The sequence below is a fragment of the Mirounga angustirostris genome, unplaced genomic scaffold, assembly GCF_029215605.1.
Source record: "Mirounga angustirostris isolate CCGP_5_RB_7025 unplaced genomic scaffold, mMirAng1.0.hap1 SCAF_9, whole genome shotgun sequence".
Classification (NCBI taxonomy): domain Eukaryota; kingdom Metazoa; phylum Chordata; class Mammalia; order Carnivora; family Phocidae; genus Mirounga; species Mirounga angustirostris.
In genome coordinates this window covers 128,982,881-129,003,067 of record NW_026991717.1, presented here as the reverse complement: position 1 = coordinate 129,003,067, position 20,187 = coordinate 128,982,881, and the positions used below count along the sequence as shown (strand labels likewise).

At 36.4% G+C, this 20,187-nt stretch overlaps 1 protein-coding gene across 11 annotated transcripts in view; it reads left to right on the top strand.

Moving 5' to 3' along the window:
• GALC (galactosylceramidase) overlaps positions 1-20,187 on the top strand; it is a 61,694-nt gene that overhangs the window by 28,814 nt on the left and 12,693 nt on the right. For all 11 annotated transcript variants that reach the window (XR_010405296.1, XM_064571452.1, XM_064571451.1 and 8 more), the window contains 6 exons: positions 392-547; positions 3,289-3,413; positions 5,336-5,463; positions 14,910-14,999; positions 15,810-15,896; positions 18,216-18,366. Coding sequence is in view for 10 of the 11 variants with exons in the window: in XM_064571452.1 (XP_064427522.1) it covers positions 392-547; positions 3,289-3,413; positions 5,336-5,463; positions 14,910-14,999; positions 15,810-15,896; positions 18,216-18,366 (737 nt within the window). In the remaining variant the exon portion in view is untranslated. The remainder of the gene's footprint in view (positions 1-391; positions 548-3,288; positions 3,414-5,335; positions 5,464-14,909; positions 15,000-15,809; positions 15,897-18,215; positions 18,367-20,187) is intronic.

Here is a 20,187-nt window from a genome sequence, read left to right as displayed (position 1 = left end):
CTCCTTTCTTCTGTTCTGAGCTCTCAACTTCCTCTGCGAAGTCTGAATACTCTCTCCATCTCATTCATCTCCTGGAGTGTTCCAGGCTGTGGCCTCCTCTGCTATCTCTGTCAACGTGCTTCCATCCATTTTATGGTTTCTAGAAACAAATCTCCCATCCACTGGTGATCTTCCTTCCTATTCTGTGTGTGGGTATAGGCTTATCACATTTTATGGGCATCCTTAGACACAAGAATGGGAAGCAAAAGCTTCTAGTTGGTGTGACATCTACCCACAAGCTGCCCATTGTTTTAAAATAGAAAACACTGGTGAAGACATGTTTTTATTCACTCAACAAATAGAAATAAGTGGCGTGTTCTGCCTTTTCCCATTTCCACCCTTTCTTTTCTAGAGCTCATTATCCTGGGACCCACATAGTAAAGGATGCGAAGCTGACTAAGAAGAAGCTTTGGTCTTCTGAAGATTTTAGCACTGTAAATAGTGATGTGGGTGCAGGCTGCTTGGGCCGCATATTGAATCAGAATTATATCAATGGCTACATGACTGCGTAAGTTATTGAAAACCTTTAAAGGTTTTTATTTTGAAAAATTTCAGAAACACAATAAGAAAAAAGTACAACTGGCTTCCATATTCTCTCAGTCTAGATTCGATGACTGTAAACATTTTGCCTTATTAGCTTCATCTGTACCTACATCTACACCTAAGCTTATCTATTTTTTTATATTTGAATATCATCTATATTGAATAAAGTCAGGCTTATTGAGATATAATTTATTTATAGTAAAATTTATGCAGTTCTGTGATTTTTGATAAGTTATGTATACCTTTTAATGAACAGTTATAAATTATAGATGTCGTAATACTTCACCCCTAAATATTTTAGCATGTGTTACCAAAACAAAGGATATTCTCCTACATGAGCTACTCAGGTGCCCCAGAACACAACTCTTTTTATTTCTCAGGGAAGCATTTCTTAAATGCTCTGAGAAGCTTTAACTGTAATTAGATTCAAATTTGCTTTCTAAAACAATAATAAATAGAACAAAAGTAAGCCAATACTTATTTTTGTGATGTTAATGTGAGCTGATATATTCTTTTTATAGCTTTTGCTCTTTTTCTTTTCTTTTTAAAAGAAAAGATGCTTATCATGGAGAGTTTGGTTCTAGGAACTTAATTTGGTGTTAAGAGTAATGCATGCTCATGACAGAGAATTTAGTAACTGCATATCAGTACAAAGAAGGATACAAGATCACCCATATTTTTGCCATCTAGAGGTAACCATCCTTAAATATGTTGGTGTATGTCCTCCCATTTATGTTTATATGTATAAAATTTTAATGTAGAGATAAGATCATACTATATAATGTTTAGTAAAGAAGGTGCTTTTCACTCAACAAGGCATTATGAACTTCTTTCCATATTTAAGCATGCTTCTATTTCATAATTTTTAATGCTTATGCATATTCTGTTACGTAGAACATGGTTTCCCAAACTTGCCTTGTCTCAAGAAGCACCCGAGACAGTTGTTATATTGATTCCTAGATCTGCTGAATCATAATCTCTCCAGAAGACTTTGGAGACTCTGTCGGTGTCATCAGTACCCCAGTTGACTCTGATGCCCCACAAGTTTGGGAAGCATTGATGTAGAAAATAGACCTCATTGAATGTTCTTCTCTTCCAGAAATGGAAGTTGTTTCTATTTTAAGTTAACAGCTTTGTACACATTGAAGTGATCAGTTGTATGCAGATATCTTTGTACACATCTATAATTATTTCCTTAGGGTATATTCTTAGAAGGGGAATAAATATCTGGGTCAGAGGTATATAAATTTTTTAAAAAAGATTTTATTTATTTATCTGACAGAGAGAGACAGAGAGGGAACACCAGCAGGGGGAGTGGGTGAGGGAGAAGCAGGCAGAGGTATATAGATTTTAAAGACTTTTGTGTATATCACAAAATGCTCGTCGGGTAGTTTTTGGTTTGTACATCAATCACTAGCCAGAGAAGATACTGTGCATCTTGTAATTCAGGGGTAAAATCATGGGAACTCTTAAAGTTTTCACTGGTAGTAAGGATTTTTGAAAGTTGGACCTATTATTTCTACTTTGTGTTGACAGAATTAGAAGGCTTTGATTTCCTAAGAAAGTCATTTTATGATGAGTGAGGACTTGGTAAGAAAAAATGAAATTCTGTGGGTAAGCTCTGGGTTTTTTATTGTTGTTATTTTTTTGTTGTTGTTTTGTTTTGTTTTTAACATTTTTATTTATTTTTTTAAGATTTTATTTATTTGTCAGAGAGAGAGAGAGAGAGCACAAGCAGAGGGAGCGTCAGGCAGAGGGAGCGTCAGGCAGAGGGAGAAGCAGGCTCCCTGCTGAACAAGGAGCCCAATGCAGGACCCGATCCCAGGACCCTGGGAGCATGACCTGAGCCGAAGGCAGATGCTTAACCGACTGAGCCATCTAGGCATCCCTGTTATTTTTTTTGAGCTGTGAGAAACCCAGCAGTACCGGGGCCAGAGCTTCCCTTTTCCCCTTGGATTTTCCTGAAAACCACAGAGTCACTATTTCAGGGTGCAGTACCAGCTGTAGAATTCTGAAAGAATGGGCCAAAATGCAGACCAGCAAGCTGACCCACTAGTACTTGCAGATGAGACAGAATCATCGCAGTTTTAGACCCCAAACCTTGTTCTAGACTTTACAGGCATTGGTACAGCAATCACGTGAGCTAGGTACAGTTATTATCCTCGTTTTACAGATGAGGAAACTGAGGTCCAGAGAGGGTAAGTGGTGGAATCATGATTTGAACCCAGGCAGTCTGACTCTTAAAGAGTTCTCAGTTGTAAAACTTTGCCGCAGCTCAGAGTCAAGTTCATAAAATTATGTCATGAAACTGGGACGTTAAGAAGGCCAACTGTCAAAGGGAAAGCAGGTATGGATAAAGCCTTTATTTGTATTTGTCTCATATCTGTGACATGTCTGGTACTGGTAGGGCATGATTCTTCTTCTGGCTCTACCACCGTTCAGCAAAAATTATATACCCCATATACATTTGTGTTTTTTAATTATGCAATTCACCATCAAAAATAACTAGATGGATCCAGCGCTGGAGTTTTCAAATGTGAATGAACTTAGGTGACTTATATTTTCTTGTTTTGGGTGGTCATTTTTTGGTCCTTCACATATATTTATATAAATTCTAATAAAGTTTTTTTTACTACAGTCTTCTAGGCATTTACATTTTGATCACAGCTGTTTTGGCATTTCTCTTTTATCAAACCAACCTTTTAGCACAATTGCTTGGAATTTGGTGGCTAGTTACTATGAACAGTTGCCTTATGGACGATGTGGATTGATGACTGCTCAGGAGCCATGGAGTGGGCACTATGTAGTAGAGTCTCCTATCTGGGTATCAGGTATGGTTCACATTCCATCTCTCATGCCTCAGATTTCTCTCTAGGAGAAAAAGCAGAAAACAGAAGGGATTACACAAATTTGTGTGTGTGTGTGTATGTGTGCGCGTGCACGCGCATGTATGTGCGTGTCGTGTGTAAGTTCTAAGTTTGTGTCTCTGTTGTAAGCAGGATTTGCCATACTGTTGTATAAGAGCCTTTTGGATTACTAGACTACTTTTTGTATTCCATTCTTGGTTATCCTAAGACCAGGCTCTTAGAAAAGAAAAGGAAAGGGAGGAGAGAGGAGGGAAAAGGATTATCATCTGGTGATGGAAACAAATACATGAAATAGTTGATAAATGTATAATTATAAATTATGATAATTGCTAATAAAATGATGTATTTGTAAAGATTATTACAATTCAAGAGCATCTAAAGTCTTAAAACTAGTCTTGGAGATGTTTTATTGTTTTATACTAGTATAGTTATGTTGATGAGAATAGAGTGCTAACAAAATCAAATGAATTATTAAATGAATAAGTAAATGTAAAAGCTATGTGAGATATTGTGGCTTTATACTGTTGAGTATTGTTACAGATAATTTTAAGAAAAATGGAAAATCATGACTGTCACGCACATAAAAATGAACATATGTTAAAGATTTTATACTACTCGTGATAAGTGGGAACTAGGCAGATGAATCAATTCAAAGGAAAAGTCAAAACAGTATACATTTATTTAGAATAAAAGAATTTGAGATAAATTGCAAATGGAGACATTTTGGGTTTCCCATAGCATGGAAGAGAGGAAATCAACTAAGTCCTTACCAGATAGGAGATAATTTACACATCCATCAGTTACCTATAATTTACAGAGTTTCAAAATAGTTTAAAGACAATCGAGAGGGCTGTAGGAACAAAATTTTTGTTACACTATCAGTTTTTAGTCACAAGGGACATTGAGATCATGCGGACAGTGGATGACACTGTACCACTTTTTCATGAATAATGTAACCATACTAAAAATAAATATAATTTAAACAGAATAAAAATCCTATTGTCAAATAATATTCAAGTTCTTTCTATAATTTTTGGTAAAAAATTAAACATTTATGATCGTTTTGTTTTAACATCATAATTACAGTCTTTTAAAAAAATCCATTTCTTCAAAGGCAGGATGCTTTCCTAGGAAAATTCTGAATATGAACATAGTGAAGTTTTAATTTTAAACCTTTATTTTGGGGATTTTATTTTTTATTTGATGTGTTTTCCTCAGAGAGATTTGTAGTCATGATGTTAGTCATGAAATTATGACATTATTCTAAACTCTAAATTGTACTTTCAAAAATATATTTGTATGTCCTCGTGGGTTAACCACTTAAATGTTTTAATCATTGGTCCCGCATTATCTAGGTCAACTACTCTTCTAATATTGTTGCTATGTTTTGGGGGTAGGATGGGACATGGAATATTGCTCAGTACATTTTCAGGGCCAGCTTTGGAGGTACCCAATAAACATATATTCTGCAAATAAAACTTGTTCGAAACCATAAAACTTAATTTTTGATATGCAATATTAACTATTTTTTATTCTTATTTTTTGCAGTTATATTAGGATGGGTTAAATAGAGAGGAGCAAAGGTTCAGAAGAGATAACTTTATCTTACCTTGGGAAAAAAAACCCTTTATACTCTTGAATTAATAGTGTGGTTCATTTATTTTTAACAATAATTCTAACTATAGTTATTCTTACTACAATTGTACCATTTAACTGAACTAATTATTCAAAAGTTGAAACATGAGGTTGGCAAGTATTTGCGTCTAAAATAGAAAACAGCTTGTTAGGTTCGATCAGACTCAAGCCAGTAGACAGCTTTATTTTTTAACTTTTTAAAGAAACCCTTCCATCACTATTTTATTGGATCTTTCTCTGCTTTTCTATAGCTCATACCACGCAGTTTACTCAACCAGGTTGGTATTACCTGAAGACAGTTGGTCACTTAGAGAAAGGAGGAAGCTACGTGGCTCTGACTGATGGCCTAGGTAACCTCACCATCATCGTTGAAACTATGGTAATTCTTTGTTGTTTTTTATGGAATTAACTCATTCTCTTAGTATTGGAAAAACAGTAGAAAACACAACTAAACACTTCCTTTTTTAAAAAACCCCAGCTTTACCAAAGTATAATTGACATAAATAACATGTAGGGGAGGAAGAAACTTCTTCCTATTAGGTTCAGAAACTGAGGCCCCACAAATTAAACTGACAAAAAATCCCAGATTCACAGGAGAAAAGAAAAGTTTATTTGTGTAAGCAACATGCATACACGTGGGAGATGCCCAGTGATGAGTAACTCTGAGGGGTGGTTATAATTTGGGTTTATATACCTAGAGTAGTAAGTGATGGAGAAAGGGGAGAAGGGCACTTAATGGAAAATAAATGACTTTTTGGGAAGATAAATGGGTTTTCAGGAGAACAAACAGGAATGATTGTGACACTGTGTGTCTATCCTGGAGAGTGGTCTTTCCCTCTCCTTCAGGGCTGTAATTTACAGTCCTCTGTAGAAGGGATTTGGGGTAGGTTTTATTCCCATTTTTCCGTTCTGGGAGTAAATCCATTCTAAAGAGTAGATCCATTTGTGGCAGTCTTATTTTCCAGAACTTGCTGCTCTGAGTAAGCTAAGGGAAACTCAGAGAAGACTTTTTCCTGGCATCTTTTGAATCTCAAATACCTTCAACTTTAAATAATCTTTATACCAAAGTAGCCTATTTTTTGGTGGCATATTCTGATCCCCTTCAAACACATACTTAAAGTGCACAATTTTACAACTTTTAATAGGTAAATCCTCAATAAACCATTGTCACAATCAAGATAGTGAATGTATCTATGGGCCCCCAAAAGAACACTCATGTCCCTTGTTAAATATTCCCTCTGTCCTACTCCTCCTCATATCCTGTGAGTTCCCTGATCATTATTTTTTGTCACTATAGATTAGTTTGCATTTTCTAGAGTTTTGTATCCATGGAATCAGTATGGAATCATAACAGTATGTACTGTTTTTTGTCTTGCTGCTTTCACTCAGGGTAATTATTCTGAGATTCATCCATGTTGTGATATACCTACTGCTAAGTTGTATTCCATTGTGAGGACATACCATAGTTTGTTTATCTATGCACTTGTTGATGGATGTTTGGCTTGTTTCTACTTTCTGGCTGTTACATGTAAAGCTATGAACATTTGTGCACAGATTTTATATGGGTATATATTTCTTTTCTCTTTGGTAAATACATAGAAATGGAATGGCTGGGTAATATGATATGCTTCTGTTTAGCTTTTTAGGAAGCTGCCAAACTATTCTCCAAAGTGGTTGTGCTGTTTTAAATTTCCATCAGCAGCATAATTGGAGTTCCAGTTTTTCTTTATCATTATGAACACTTGCTGTGATCAGTTATAAAAAATTTTAGCTCTTAGTATGTATGATATAGTACTTTATTTTGGTTTTAGTTTGCATTTCCCTAATGACTGATGATGTTGAACTTTTCATGTGCTTGGGCTTCATGTATCTTCTTTGGTGAAGTGTGTGTTAAGTCTTTTGCCTATTTTTTGTTGGCTTTTTCTTATTGTTGGATTTTGAGAGTTCTTTACATATTACATATTCTGGGTCCAAGTCCTATACAGATATGTGCTTTGTAAAGATAATTTCCCAGTCTGTAGCTTTTCATTTTGTTAACAGTGTCTTTGGAGGAACAGGAGTTTTTAATTTTTATGAAGTCCAGTTTATTCATTTGTACTTTCACGGAACATGCTCTTGCTATGGTATCTAAGAAGTTTTTGCCTGTGGGTATCCATCTGTTCTACCACCATTTGCTGGAAAGTCTATTTTTCCCATTGCATTGCCTTTGCACTTTTGTAGAAAATCAGTTATCCATGTATATGTAGGATTATTTCTGGACTCTATTCTGTTTCTTTGACCTATTTATGTATCTTTACACCAATACTATGATTACTGTGTGCATATGTTTATAAAACAATTCCTAGAAATAGGTAGTGTTAGCCCTTCAAGTTTGTTCTTTTTCAAAGTTGTTTTGGCTCTTCTAGGTCACTTGTAGTTCCATGTAAATTTTAGACTCAGCTTGTCAGTTTCACCCCCCAAAAAAGAGAAAAGCCTGCTCAGATTTTGATTGGGATTGCCTTGCATCTATAGATCAATTTAAGGAGAATTAATATTTGAACAACATCAAGTCTTCCAGCCCTTTAACAAGACATATCCTCAAGTTTATTTAGGTTTTAATTTCTCTGAATAGTATTTTATAGTTTTCAGTGTACAGGTATTTCATATCTTTTACCAAATTTTGGCTAAGTATTTCACATTTTCAATTTTATTATAAATATTAGTTTTTAAATTTTTAATTCAAGTAGTACCTAGTACATAGTAATACAGTAGATTTTTGTATGAAGATCTTGTTTTCTGTAACATCACTAAACTCACTTATAGTTCCAGTAGCTTTTTTTGGGGATTCCATTGGATTTTCTTTGTAAATGATCAGCAAGTAGAAATAATTTTACATCCTCCTGACCAACAATTGTTATTGCCTGTGCCTTTGTTATAGCCATTTTGGAGGTGTGAAGTGGGATCTTATTTCAGTTTTGATTTGTATATTCCTAGTGACTGAGGGTGTTGGGCATCCTTCATGTGTATATTGGCCATCTGGATTTCTTCTTTGGAGAAATGACCCTATAGACCCTTTGCCCATTTTTAAATTGAGATGTTTGTCTTTTTATTATTGAAATATAAGAGTTCTTCACATATTCTAGATAAAAGTTCCTTATCAGATATAGGACTTGTAGACATTTTCTCCCATTCTGTGGGTTGTTTTCCACTTCCTTTTTTATTTTTATTATTTTTTTAAAGACTTTTATTTATTTTTTTGACAGAGAGAGACACAGCGAGAGAGGGAACACAAGCGGGGGGAGTGGGAGAGGGAGAAGCAGGCTTCCCTCTGAGCAGGGAGCCCGATGCGGGGCTCGATCCCAGGACCCTGGGATCATGACCTGAGCTGAAGGCAGACACTTTAACGACTGAGCCACCCTGGCGCCCCTCCACTTCCTTTTTTAAAATTTAAACTTAACTTAAAAAAATTACAGTATAGTTGACATACAACATTATATTAGTTGTTTTTCCCTTTTTAATGATGCCCTTTCAGGTACAAAAGTTTTAAATTTTGATGAAGTCGAATATATATATTTTTCTGTGTGTTTTTGTGTCATATTTAAGAAATTATGCTTAATCCAAGGTCATGATCCATTGGGCCTTTGATCCATTTTATTTTTTTAATAGAGGGTTAGATATGTATCCAACTTCATCATTTACAGGTGGATATCATTTAATTGTTTCTGCACCATTTGTTGACTGTTCATTCCTTATTGAATTGTCTTGGCTCCCTTGTTGAAAATCAATTGGCAATAAATGTGAGGGGTTTTTTTGGACTCTCAGTTCTGTTGCATTGACCTATAGATCTCTCCTTATGGGAGCATTATGCTGTCTTAATTACTATAGCTCTATAATATGTTTCGAAGTTAGGAAGCATGAGTCCTCCAACTTTGTTAGTTTTCAACACTGTGTGGCTATTAGGGGTCCCTTGCATTTCCATAGAAATTTTAGGATCAGTTTGTCAATTTCTGCAATGAGGCCAGTTTGGATTTTGACAGAGATTACATTTAATCTGTAGATCATTTGGGTAGTATTGCCATTATAACAATATCAAATTTTCCAGTGCGTGAACATGGATACCTTTTCATATATTTACATTTTTACTTCTTTTAAAGGTGTTTATATAGTTTGCAGGGTATAAGTCATGCACTTCTTTTTGTTACAGTTATTATTTCTGAGTATTATTTTGGTGTAACTGTAAGTGAATTGTGTTCTTAATATCATTTTTAGATTTTTCATTGCTAGTGTATAGAAATACAATTGATTTTTACATATTGATCTTGTATCCCACAAGCTTTCTGTACTTCTTTCTTAGTTCTAATAGTTTTTTAATTGCTTCTTAGAGGATTTTCTATCTACAAGATATGACAAGATTATGTCATCTGCAAATAGAGATAGTTTGCTTCTTTCTTTTCAATGTAGATATCTTTCATTTTTTCCCTTAATTGTCCTTTAGTAATATTGAATAGAAATGGTGAGAATGTACATTCTTATCCTGTACCTGATCTTAGGGGAAACACTTCCAGTCTTAAGTGTAATGTTAGCTGTGGTTTTTTGGTAAATATTTTTTATAAGGTTAAAGAACTTCCCTTCTATTCCTAGTTTGTGGAGTGCTTTTATTATGAAAGGGTATTGGATTTTATCAAATCCTTTCTGGATCTATTGAGGTGATCATGTGGTTTTTGTTTTTTATTTTATTGATATGGTGTATTACATTGATGGAATTTTGTCTGCTAAACTAGCTTTGCATTTCTGGGATAAATTCCACTTCATCATCATGTATAATCTTCCTGTTTGTTGCTGGATTTGATTTGCTAGTATTTTGTTGAGGATTTTTGTGTCCAAATTCATAAGAAATACTGGTATGTAGTTTTCTTGTAATATCTTTGTTTTTTTTATATTTTATTTTATTTAAATTCAATTAGCCAACATATAGTACATCATTAGTTTTGATATAATGTTCAATGATTCATTAGTTGCATATAACACCCAGTGCTCATCACATCACGTGCCCATCACCAGTTACCAGTTACCCCATCCCCCCACCCACCTTCCTTTTTGCAACCCTCAGTTTGTTTCCCAGAGTCAAGAGTCTCTCATGGTTTGTCTCCCTCTCTGATTTCTGCCCATTCAGTTTTCCCTCCCTTCCCCTATTGTCCTCTGCATTATTACTTATATTCCACATATGAGTGAAATCATATGATAATTGTCTTTCTCTGATTTCTCTTACTTCACTCAATAAATAAATAAATAAATAAAATAAATAAACTCATAAACTGAGTAGGGAAATGTTCCTTCCTCTTATGTTGTTTAAGATAAGTTGTGAAGGATTGGTATTAATTCTTTATTATGTGTGGTAGAATTCATCAGTGAAGCTATCTGATTTTGCAGTTTTCCTGCAAGAAAGTTTTGGTTTATGGACTCAATCTCTTCTTATAGGTCTATTCAGGTTTTATGTTACTTTTTGAGTCAGCTTTGGTAGTTTGTGTTTTTCAGAGAATTTGTCTCTTTTACCTATGTTACCTAATTTGTTTGCATGTGTTTGTGATAGTATTCCCTTACATATTGCCTTTTAACTTCTGTAAGGTTGGTAGAAATGTTCCTCTTTCATTCCTGATTTTAGTAATTTGTCTTTCCTTTTTTTCTTGGTTAGAAAACCTAAAGGTTTGTCAATTTTGGTCATCTTTTCAAATAAACAACTTTTGTTGATTTTTCTCTGTTTTCTTCTTTATTTCAGTAATTTCCACTCTAATCTTTATTCCTTTCTGTTAACTTTGAATTTAGTTTGCTCTTTAAAGATTGTAGGTAGAAGAAGGTTATTTTTTGAGGTATTTCTTTCTTTAAATTTTTTATTTAAATTCAATTTAGTTAATATATAGTGTATTATTCGCTTCAGGAGTGGAATTTAGTGATTCATCTGTTGCATATAACACCCAGTGCTCATTACATCAAGTGCCCTCCTAGATGCCCATCACGCAGTTACCCCATCCTCCTCTCCCTTTGCCTGCCACTTCCCCTGCTTGTGCTGTCTGTCAAATAAATAAAATCTTAAAAAAAAAAAAAGAAACATTTTTCCTATATAGCTCTATTCTCTTTCCTCCTTTTTGTTGTTATTATATTTATCAAACCTCTATCTACTGTAAGCCTAATGAGACCTGTTTTAATTACAGCTTAATATATAATTTCAAGTCTTTTAAAAAATTTGAGAGAATAAAGGAGAGAAATTATATATTTATAATATTTATGTTAATCTTACCATTTTTGATTGTTTTTATTTATTCCTGTGGATTTGAGTTATTGTCTGGTGGTATTTCCTTATTCTAATAGTTTTTTCCTCACCTGGCTACTTTGTGCTATTGTTGGCAGTTACAGCACATTTCTATATTTTGTAAGCCCAACAGTATGACTATATACATAGTATTTTATGCAGTTGCTTTTAAAAATCAGTTTATGGGAAGAAAGAAGAAATAGGCATTTTTACTGTCTTTTATAATTACATAATTATCTTTGCCTATACTTTTTGTTTGTGGATTTGAATTATGGGGTGTGATCCTTTACTTTTAGCTTGAAATTCTTATTTTAATATTTTATGAAAGTTGTGTCTGGTATCAACACATTCTTTCAGTTTTTGTTTATGTGGAAATGTATTTTGCCTTCATTTTGTGAAAGATAATTTTGCTGGATATAGGATTCTTGATTGACAGTGGGTTTTTTTTGTTTTTTTTTTTTGAGCATTTTGAATGTGTTAATTTTTGTTGTTTCTGATGATGAATCAACTTTTAATCTTACTGAAGGTCCCTTGTTTCTCTCTTAGTAACACCTCTGATTTAGGAACACAGGGTGATGGGTGGAGGTTGGGGACTCCAGTATTCTCAGTATTCCAAGGTGAACCCATGAATGGGAGCTGGGCAGAGCAAGGGAGCCCTCAGCTCCCTTGCTGCTAATTAGCCTTGGACTCAAATATCTGAGGGGGTGGGTGGTGAGAAATGCTGAAATCCTGCTTCTCCCAGTAAACTACTGTAGCCTTCAGCTGCGAGTTGGGAGGAGGGAGCCCTGTGTTTTTGGCTGCACCTACTTGGCATGCAGTTTCTTCTGTTTGGCTAAGAGAGACAGGGGATGGATAGATCGTGGTGTAAATGCCACAGGCTCTTGCTCTTTTTACTGAGTTTTTGTACATTTTCTTGAATAAATGTTTATTTGTTGCATGGCCTTAGGATCATTGCCATTTTTTTAAAAGATTATTTATTTGAGACAGAGAGAGAGGATGTTGGGGGAGGAACAGAGGGATAGGGATAGGGATAGAGAAAGAATCTCAGGCAAACTCTGCGTCGAGCATGGAGCCCAGTGTGGGGACTTGATCTCAGGACGCTGAGATCATGACCTGAACCAAAACCAAGAGTTGGTTGCCTAACTGACTGAGCCACCAAGGCACCCTAGGTCATTTCCATTTTTAAAAAATATTTTTCACCAGTTTTGAGGGGCACAGCTTCATGGAGCTCCTCACATCGTCATTCTGGAAGTACAACTCTGCTTTAGTTTTTTTAGATGTGGTTTCCTTTGAACATATTTAAATACCCGATTTAATGTCTTTTGTCTAGTAAGTCTAATATGTGGCCAGTAATGCCTGAGCTTTGTCAGACGTGGTTTCTGTTGACTGCTTTTATTCCTGTGTATGGGCCACTCTCCTGTTTTGTTGTTGTTGTTTGTTTTGTTTTGCAAATCTCATAATTATTTGTTGAAAACTAGACATATTACATAATGTATTGTGGCAGCTCTGGAGGTCAGATTTCTCCCATCTAGCATTTGTGGTTGTTACCCTTTATTGTTGTTGCTATTTATTTGCTTAGTGACTTTCTTGAGCAAATTCTGTACTTTGTCAGCTTTATTATATGTAGCCACTGAAGCCTCTGCTTAGTTACCTTAGTGGTCAGCTCATGACTGTACAGAGGTTTCCTTATGTTTGGAACTGGCAAGTCTCCTGGCCTTGGCCGATGGGCTGTGTGTGCATGGGCTCCGTGTCAGTGCTCAAGTAGGCAGGGCACAACCTGGTAGTAGCTTTACTTTATGTTTGAGCAAAGCTTCAAGGTCGACCTGAATTTCCCAGTACAGCCATCGGGCCTATTTGGGTTATCCATATCTTCTTCAGTGAACTTTGGGTTTTTGTGTCTTTTTTTTTTTTTTTTAGAGTGGGGTCGACGGGAATGGGACAGAGGGAGAGGGAGAATCCCAAGTAGGTGCCATACCCAGTGTGGAGCCTGATATGGGGCTCAGTCTCACAACCCTGAGATCATGACCTGAGCTGAAATCAAGAATCAGATGCATAACTGATTGAGCCACCCAGGTGCCCCTGGTTTTTGTGTCTTTCAAGAATTTTTTCTGTTTCATTCAAGTTGTTCCATTTCTGGACATAAAGTTATTGGTGTTATTCCCTATTATTCCACTAATATCTCTGTAATTTGTACTGATGTCACCTTTCTTACTGTTGACAGTGGCAAGTTGTATTTTCTTTCTTCTAGCCTGATTTCCTGATTAGTCTAGCTAGAAGTTTATCAATGTTATTGATCTTCTCAAAGAATCAGCTTGTGGTTTCTTGATTATTCTCTCATTTTTCTGAGTTTTGTTTAATTGATTTCTTCTTTGATCTTTATTGTTTTCATTCTGCTTACTTTGGTTTTAAATTTGCTCTTCTTGTCTTACTCTCTCCAGGTGGAAGCTGAAGTCTCACATCCTTCTTCTCTAATCGGTGTTCAGTGCTATAAATTTGCTCCTAAATACTGCTTTCGTGGCATCCCACAAATCGTACATTGTATTTTTATTTTGATACAGCTCAAAATTCTTTCTCATTTCCCTTTTTATTTCTATTTTTTCTTTGAGCCATGGATTATTTAGAAACTTGTTATTTAGTTTCTAAATATTTTGGAATTTTTCTAGAGGTTTTTCTATTATTTATCTCTGATTTAATTATCTTGTGGTCAGAGGACATACATTGTGTGATTTGAATCTTTTTGAATGTATTGAAAGTTCTTTTATGGCTAAGAATATAGTGTTCCTTGGTGAATGTTGCTTGTGCACTTGAAAAGAATGTGCATCTGCTGTTGCTGGGTGAGGTGATCTATAGATGTCAATCCAGGCAAGCTATGTGGTGGCATAGTGCAAATCGCCTCTGTCCTTGTTGATTTTCTGTCTAGTTGTACATCATTTACTGAGGATGAAGTATTGGAATCCCTAACTACAATTGTAATTTTTTTAGTGTCCACGAAGCCTGGCCCAGAACCTTTCACTTAAGTGCTCTGGGATCATTGTATCCCCTGAAGTAGGGATTATGTCTCATAATTCTTTTGATCCCAGTCAATAGTAGTGACTATTTAGTAAAAAATGATGTTGTCAATGTGAGAACTATTTGTTATATGTACTTACTGACTAGTTGATATGAAGGTTATATTTAGATGAGATGCCTTTTCAGTGAAAACATACAAGCATTTGCATTTTATTTGATGTGTTTTACTTGGAAAAGAATTATAATATAAAAATTAATCTGTGTGCCACCAGATGACTCTGTAGGTTAGTCATGAATTCAGTTTAATTCAGTCAAAATGCCATTGAACTTTACTTTGACTAGGCAACCACAGTAGACTTTCAATGCAGGTTATATTAGGAAAAAAGTCTTTAAAAATTTGAAATAAACTCTTATTTGTCACCTAATATGTGCCATTTCTGTTAATCTTGGGGCATTAAATGTTTAATTTTCTTTTCCTAAGGTGGCTTGTATATCATTTGGATAACTTACATGATTTTTTTTTCTCCTAGAGCCATAAACATTCTAAGTGTATACGGCCGTTTCTGCCTTACTTCAATGTGTCACATCAGTTTGCTACCTTTGTTCTTAAAGGTTCTTTTGTAAGTAAATATGTGGGACTTTTATTTTGGTTTTCATTTGAGAAGTTATGTATTTTGTCACAGACTAGCAGTTTATAAGTGAAGTCTTCTATTAGGAGCTATAAAGTATTTGCATATAAAGGGATATAGGCACTGGTGTCTTCTAAATGCTGACTGGTCTTAGTCAAACAGTACAGAAGCCACTAGGAGGCAAAACTGTGTGGCTAAAACTCTCCTGGGCTTTGAAGAACACTTAACAAAAGTCAGTTTGTAACAAAGGTGTTCTTGTTGGTAGAAGAAGCATCAGATATGTAGTCTAGGGAACTTTCAAGAATTTATCTTTTCAGTACTCTGTACAGAAAAACCAACAACATAAAAAGACACCAGATTCTTGCTGTTTCTACCTATTGTTAGTTTTGAACACAGAAAATACAGTGCCTTTTCTGACTACCAATTTCTACTACTAATTTCTGACTACAGTGCCTTTTCTGACTACTAATTGCATAAAAATTGTTTTTTCATACTAGAAAATTCCTAAAATGTGTTTTACACAGGTACAGTAGTGAGTATTTTTGAAGCAAAGGCACTAAAATCAATCTTTTTAAACATTTGCCAAAAGTCTGTGGCATTTATAGGAAATAAAATATTTGCTTGAACAATATCTTCCTACTTTCAGAATGTCACTATTTAAGATTTGAGGTGGGTCTTTTGGCAACTAGGAATAGACTGCACATTATCAATGGTTCATTCTTGCTGGTACTAATTTTGGAAATCCTCAGAGGATATGATGAACCACTCAACTATGACTTTTTTTGTGTGTTTTCTCCTCAGAGTGAAATACCAGAGCTACAGGTGTGGTATACGAAGCTTGGAAAACCATCTACGAGATTTCTTTTTAAACAACTGGATTCTCTATGGGTAGTTTTAAAATAAATTCCTATATTTTGAGCATTGCAGATAGTAAAAGAGACAGACATTTGATTAATGAATTAATAGTTTTTAATTTTATAATTGATTTTATGACTGAAGTATAATAGAGCTAAAGTTGTCCCCAGCTGTTGTTTTTTTAAAATAGAAATCCTCCTCAAGGCATAATAGAAGTGTGTGTGTTTATAGGTGTGTTTGCTCTTAGCATTTAGTTTGTTGGCTTGCCCTTGCCCTTGGCTGCCCAAGTCAGAAAATTGAGTTTCATCTGAGACTGTCTTTCCCGCCCACCCTCTCTTTGTATACCCCCATTGGTCAAGTCCAGAGCATTCTATCACCGACGTGTTTCTCTTACACATTCCTTATTCTCCATTCCCACTGCTACTGCTTATTTCAGTTCCTTATTATCTCTCTCCTGGATTTTGGAAACTACTTCCTGTTTTTCCAGCCTCTAATGTGACTCTGTCTGGCCACCCATTACACTGCTACTAGAATGATGTGTCTAAAATGCAGATCTGAGTTTTGTCAATCCATTGCTCAAAGTCCCCCAGTGATTTTTCCTGTGAATTCACATCCCTTAGCATAGCACGCGATCCTCGTTACCACCTCATGAGGTAAAAGACTGCTTTCATTTCTCGATGCATGTTCTTCTACTAATGTGGCCTGTCCTCACAGACCAAACTTCTTGTCTTTTTCAGAGCATGGCATGTCACTTTACTCATCTCTGTGACTTTGCACTTGCTTCTTCCTTCTCCTAGAATGCCTTCTCTTCATCTCTTTGTTGTTCTTCAAGACTCAGCTCAGGTGCTGCTTCCTGTGAAGCTTTCCCCACCAGTCCTAGCTCATAGCCACCTAGGAATAGGTGCTTACCTAGTTAAGCATTTTCCCCACTACACTGGGCACCTTGAGGATTGGGGCCCTGCCTTCTTTAGCTTTTTACCTCAGGTCCCTGCTATCACGCTTAGCACATGGTAGTTCCTCAGGAAACGTTTCAAAGAATGTGAATTGGTCCAAGTGAACACATTACTTCACCTAATTGACACAAATCTACTTTTCCTGGAAATTATTAATGTTCTGTGAATCAACTAGTTGCTATCAGTGATTGAACACCATTTCTGTATTAAATTCTAAAAAAAGAGCAGTCTGCTTTTTGCACAACAAATTGCTAGAAATAGCACATTAAAATCAATTTTCCCCATAAGGAATATATCATTTGGGGTATTACCTGAGCCAGAATATGGTGCTACGTATTTCATAGATCTGACCAATAATTTATTATTAAAGCAAAGATACGGTATAAGCCCCTTGAATTCAAAGTAGAAAAAAAACTGCTCAAATTTCCTAAAATGGGCATACATCTAATGCCTACATTAATTATGCAGAGGATTCTAGTGTCTTCAGAGGTCTACATGTAGCATAGAACAGCTGTGATATAGGGAGTGTTTCTATAGAGAAGGTCATGCACTGAGCAAAGCACTTTATACACAGTATGTTGTTTAATCCTTGCAACAGCCCTAGGAGGTATGTATTTTTTCCCCTCATTTTGTGGCGAAGTGGCTTAAAAAGATGAAGCTGCCAAAAGCATAAATGTGACATAAACCTAATCTGCTAATTGAAATATATATTGAACATGTCAGAAGTAGGACCTTTTTTTTCTTTTCTTTTTTTTTTTTTTTAAGATTTTATTTATTTGCGAGAGAGAGAATGAGAGACAGAGAGCATGAGAGGGAGGAGGGTCAGAGGGAGAAGCAGACTCCCTGCTGAGCAGGGAGCCCGATGCGGGACTCGATCCCGGGACTCCAGGATCATGACCTGAGCCGAAGGCAGTCGCTTAACCAACTGAGCCACCCAGGCGCCCGGACCTTTTTTTTTCTTAATAGTAAAAGGTTTTCTGTGATTAACAGCTGAGTCATCAGTGAGATTTTATGGATTTTTCTCCCTTAGTAAAGTCCTAAAAAGTAAATAAGCAGATCTCTTATTTATGTGTATTGAATATAAAGAGGCTCTGAGGAGCTTACAGTGTAATGGCAAAGAATAGACAAATAGAAATTTTGGTGTCCTCTAGTCCTCCTTCCCTCCACAGAGGGAAATTCTTTTAAAATCCTATCTACAAAGTATAATTTTATAAAGTCTTCTAAATAAGGAAAAAGACCCCCAAGGCCTTGATTTTGGGTGTGGCCTTCATGAGTGGTTATGAAGTTTTAGCAGAAGTGAGTCTGGCTTTTCTTTAAGTTGATTTTTCAAGAAGTTGATTTTGCCCAGATGACATGAGCCAAAGCACCTGGCTTTGACCTCCGCATTTTCGTTTTCCAGCTTCTCGACAGCAGTGGCACCTTCACCCTGGAGCTGCAGGAGGACGAGCTCTTCACGCTCACCACTCTCACAACCGGGGGCAAGGGCAGCTACCCGCTGCCTCCAAAGTCCCAGCCCTTCCCACGAATTTATAAAGATGATTTTGATTTTGGTAAGTTTTGTTTGTTTTTACTAAAACTTAGTGTGGTTTCCATTTCCAGCAGTAGTGGGTAGATTTCTACCTGTCAGACGGGTGTGTGATGGAACACCTGTAAAGTGTAGCTCTGAACGTCCAAATGGTAACTGAGACCTCATTTTGGTATTTCCTCAAGGAGACTCTCAGCTTGAGAGCCCTGTATTTTTCAGCGCCAGAAAAAACATAGAAGTCATTGTCAGAATGAAAGCTATTGGTTTTGGTGAAGCTTAAGGTTTGTGACCCTGCCACTGCCCTGTTACCCACATTCACGAAAGCCATTCCTGGTTTCCTCCATGAGTGTGGAGGTCAAGGTCCTTCACTTTCTGCAGGGCTAGTGGACTGCGTGCTCAGGGCAGTTATGCTCCCCTTGGGTGCTTCACCTCATTATCTACCCGGGCATTTTATACTTGCACTCTCCTGGTTTTCCAGGAAGATCTGTCCTAAAGCTGCAGAAAAGCTTTTGATTTTAGGTAATGTAGGAAAACTGCTTGAAAAGTTGGGACGCACCGTCCTTGTGGGTATAACCCCAGATCACTCAGTACGTGCCAGAACTTGTTGACCAGGAGACTTACAGCTTCTGGATCTCACAGACAGGGTCAGATGGCCCTCTTCTTTGCTCCTCAAATCCGCAGCTGTAGGAGAGAAGCAGGGAGGGGGACTGCCATTGAGAGCACTCTTGAACCTCCTGTCTGCAGGGCTGCTCTTTCCAGCATGGCTGGTTGGAGACTCCTGCTACCCCCTCCCAGTCACCCTCACAGTTGCAGGGTCTCCGCTCCCTTTCCCCAGAAGGGATATCTTGGTTAATTGCAGTATAAGGCCCTTTGGACTGTGTACTGGAGTCCTCTCGGTTATTTGCATAACACGGACAACAGGGACCCTCGGGGCTCTGTGCTTTGTTTTCTTGCGATTCTCTAAAGTGGCCTTTTAGATGAATCCATGAATTATGCCACCAGGAATGTCTTTGCAATCTGTTGCTCACTTCGGTGTTGGCCAAGGTAATTCCTCTTGTCTTCAGTAAAGGAGTCTGTGTGGGATATGGCCTAGTTAACAAGGGGGAAGTTCCCCCAATACCAGAATTACTTATTCTATGACCTGAAAACTGAAAGGCAATTCTAAACCTTCAAATCTAAAGTATAATGCTTCATTGACTACAAAATAAACTAAAAACTCTAAGTCAGGCCGTAGCACTCCTTTACGTGGTTCTTAATTTCTCAAATGATGAACATGAAAACACTTAGAAGAGCATGAAGTGTGAAATTAGGTGTAAGATTATGACTAAAATTGCTCTTCTATAGCCTTTGTCATTCTAAGACTGATTTAATTTAATAAAACTAAAAGAAAAGATTGATAGATAGCTTAGGCCCAACTGCTTTTGCTTCATTTTAGAAATAGAAGAAAATTTGTAATTTGTAAATTCTATAGTTGTTATAGTGAGGCTTTTCTAATCTTCTGTCAGCTGATGACTGTGACCAGGGATGTAGAACCTTTTTTGGCAGATACTAGAAATAACAAAACTATCTCTTATTGAGCCCTGGCTAGGTGCTGGTTTATGTACACACTTTACATGCGTTCTTTTATTTAATTCTCTTGTCCTCATGCCCAGTTAGAAAGGAGGGTACTTGAGACACAGGGTAGTTAAACAACTTGGCCAGGAGGACAGACTGAACTAGAATTTAAACCTTGGGTCTGCCTTTCTCTAAAACTCATGATCTTTCCTCTTATGCAGTTGCAAGGATTAAATATGTAAAGTCTGTCTATCAAACTGATCATGTTGGTATTGAGTAATAATGATGATAC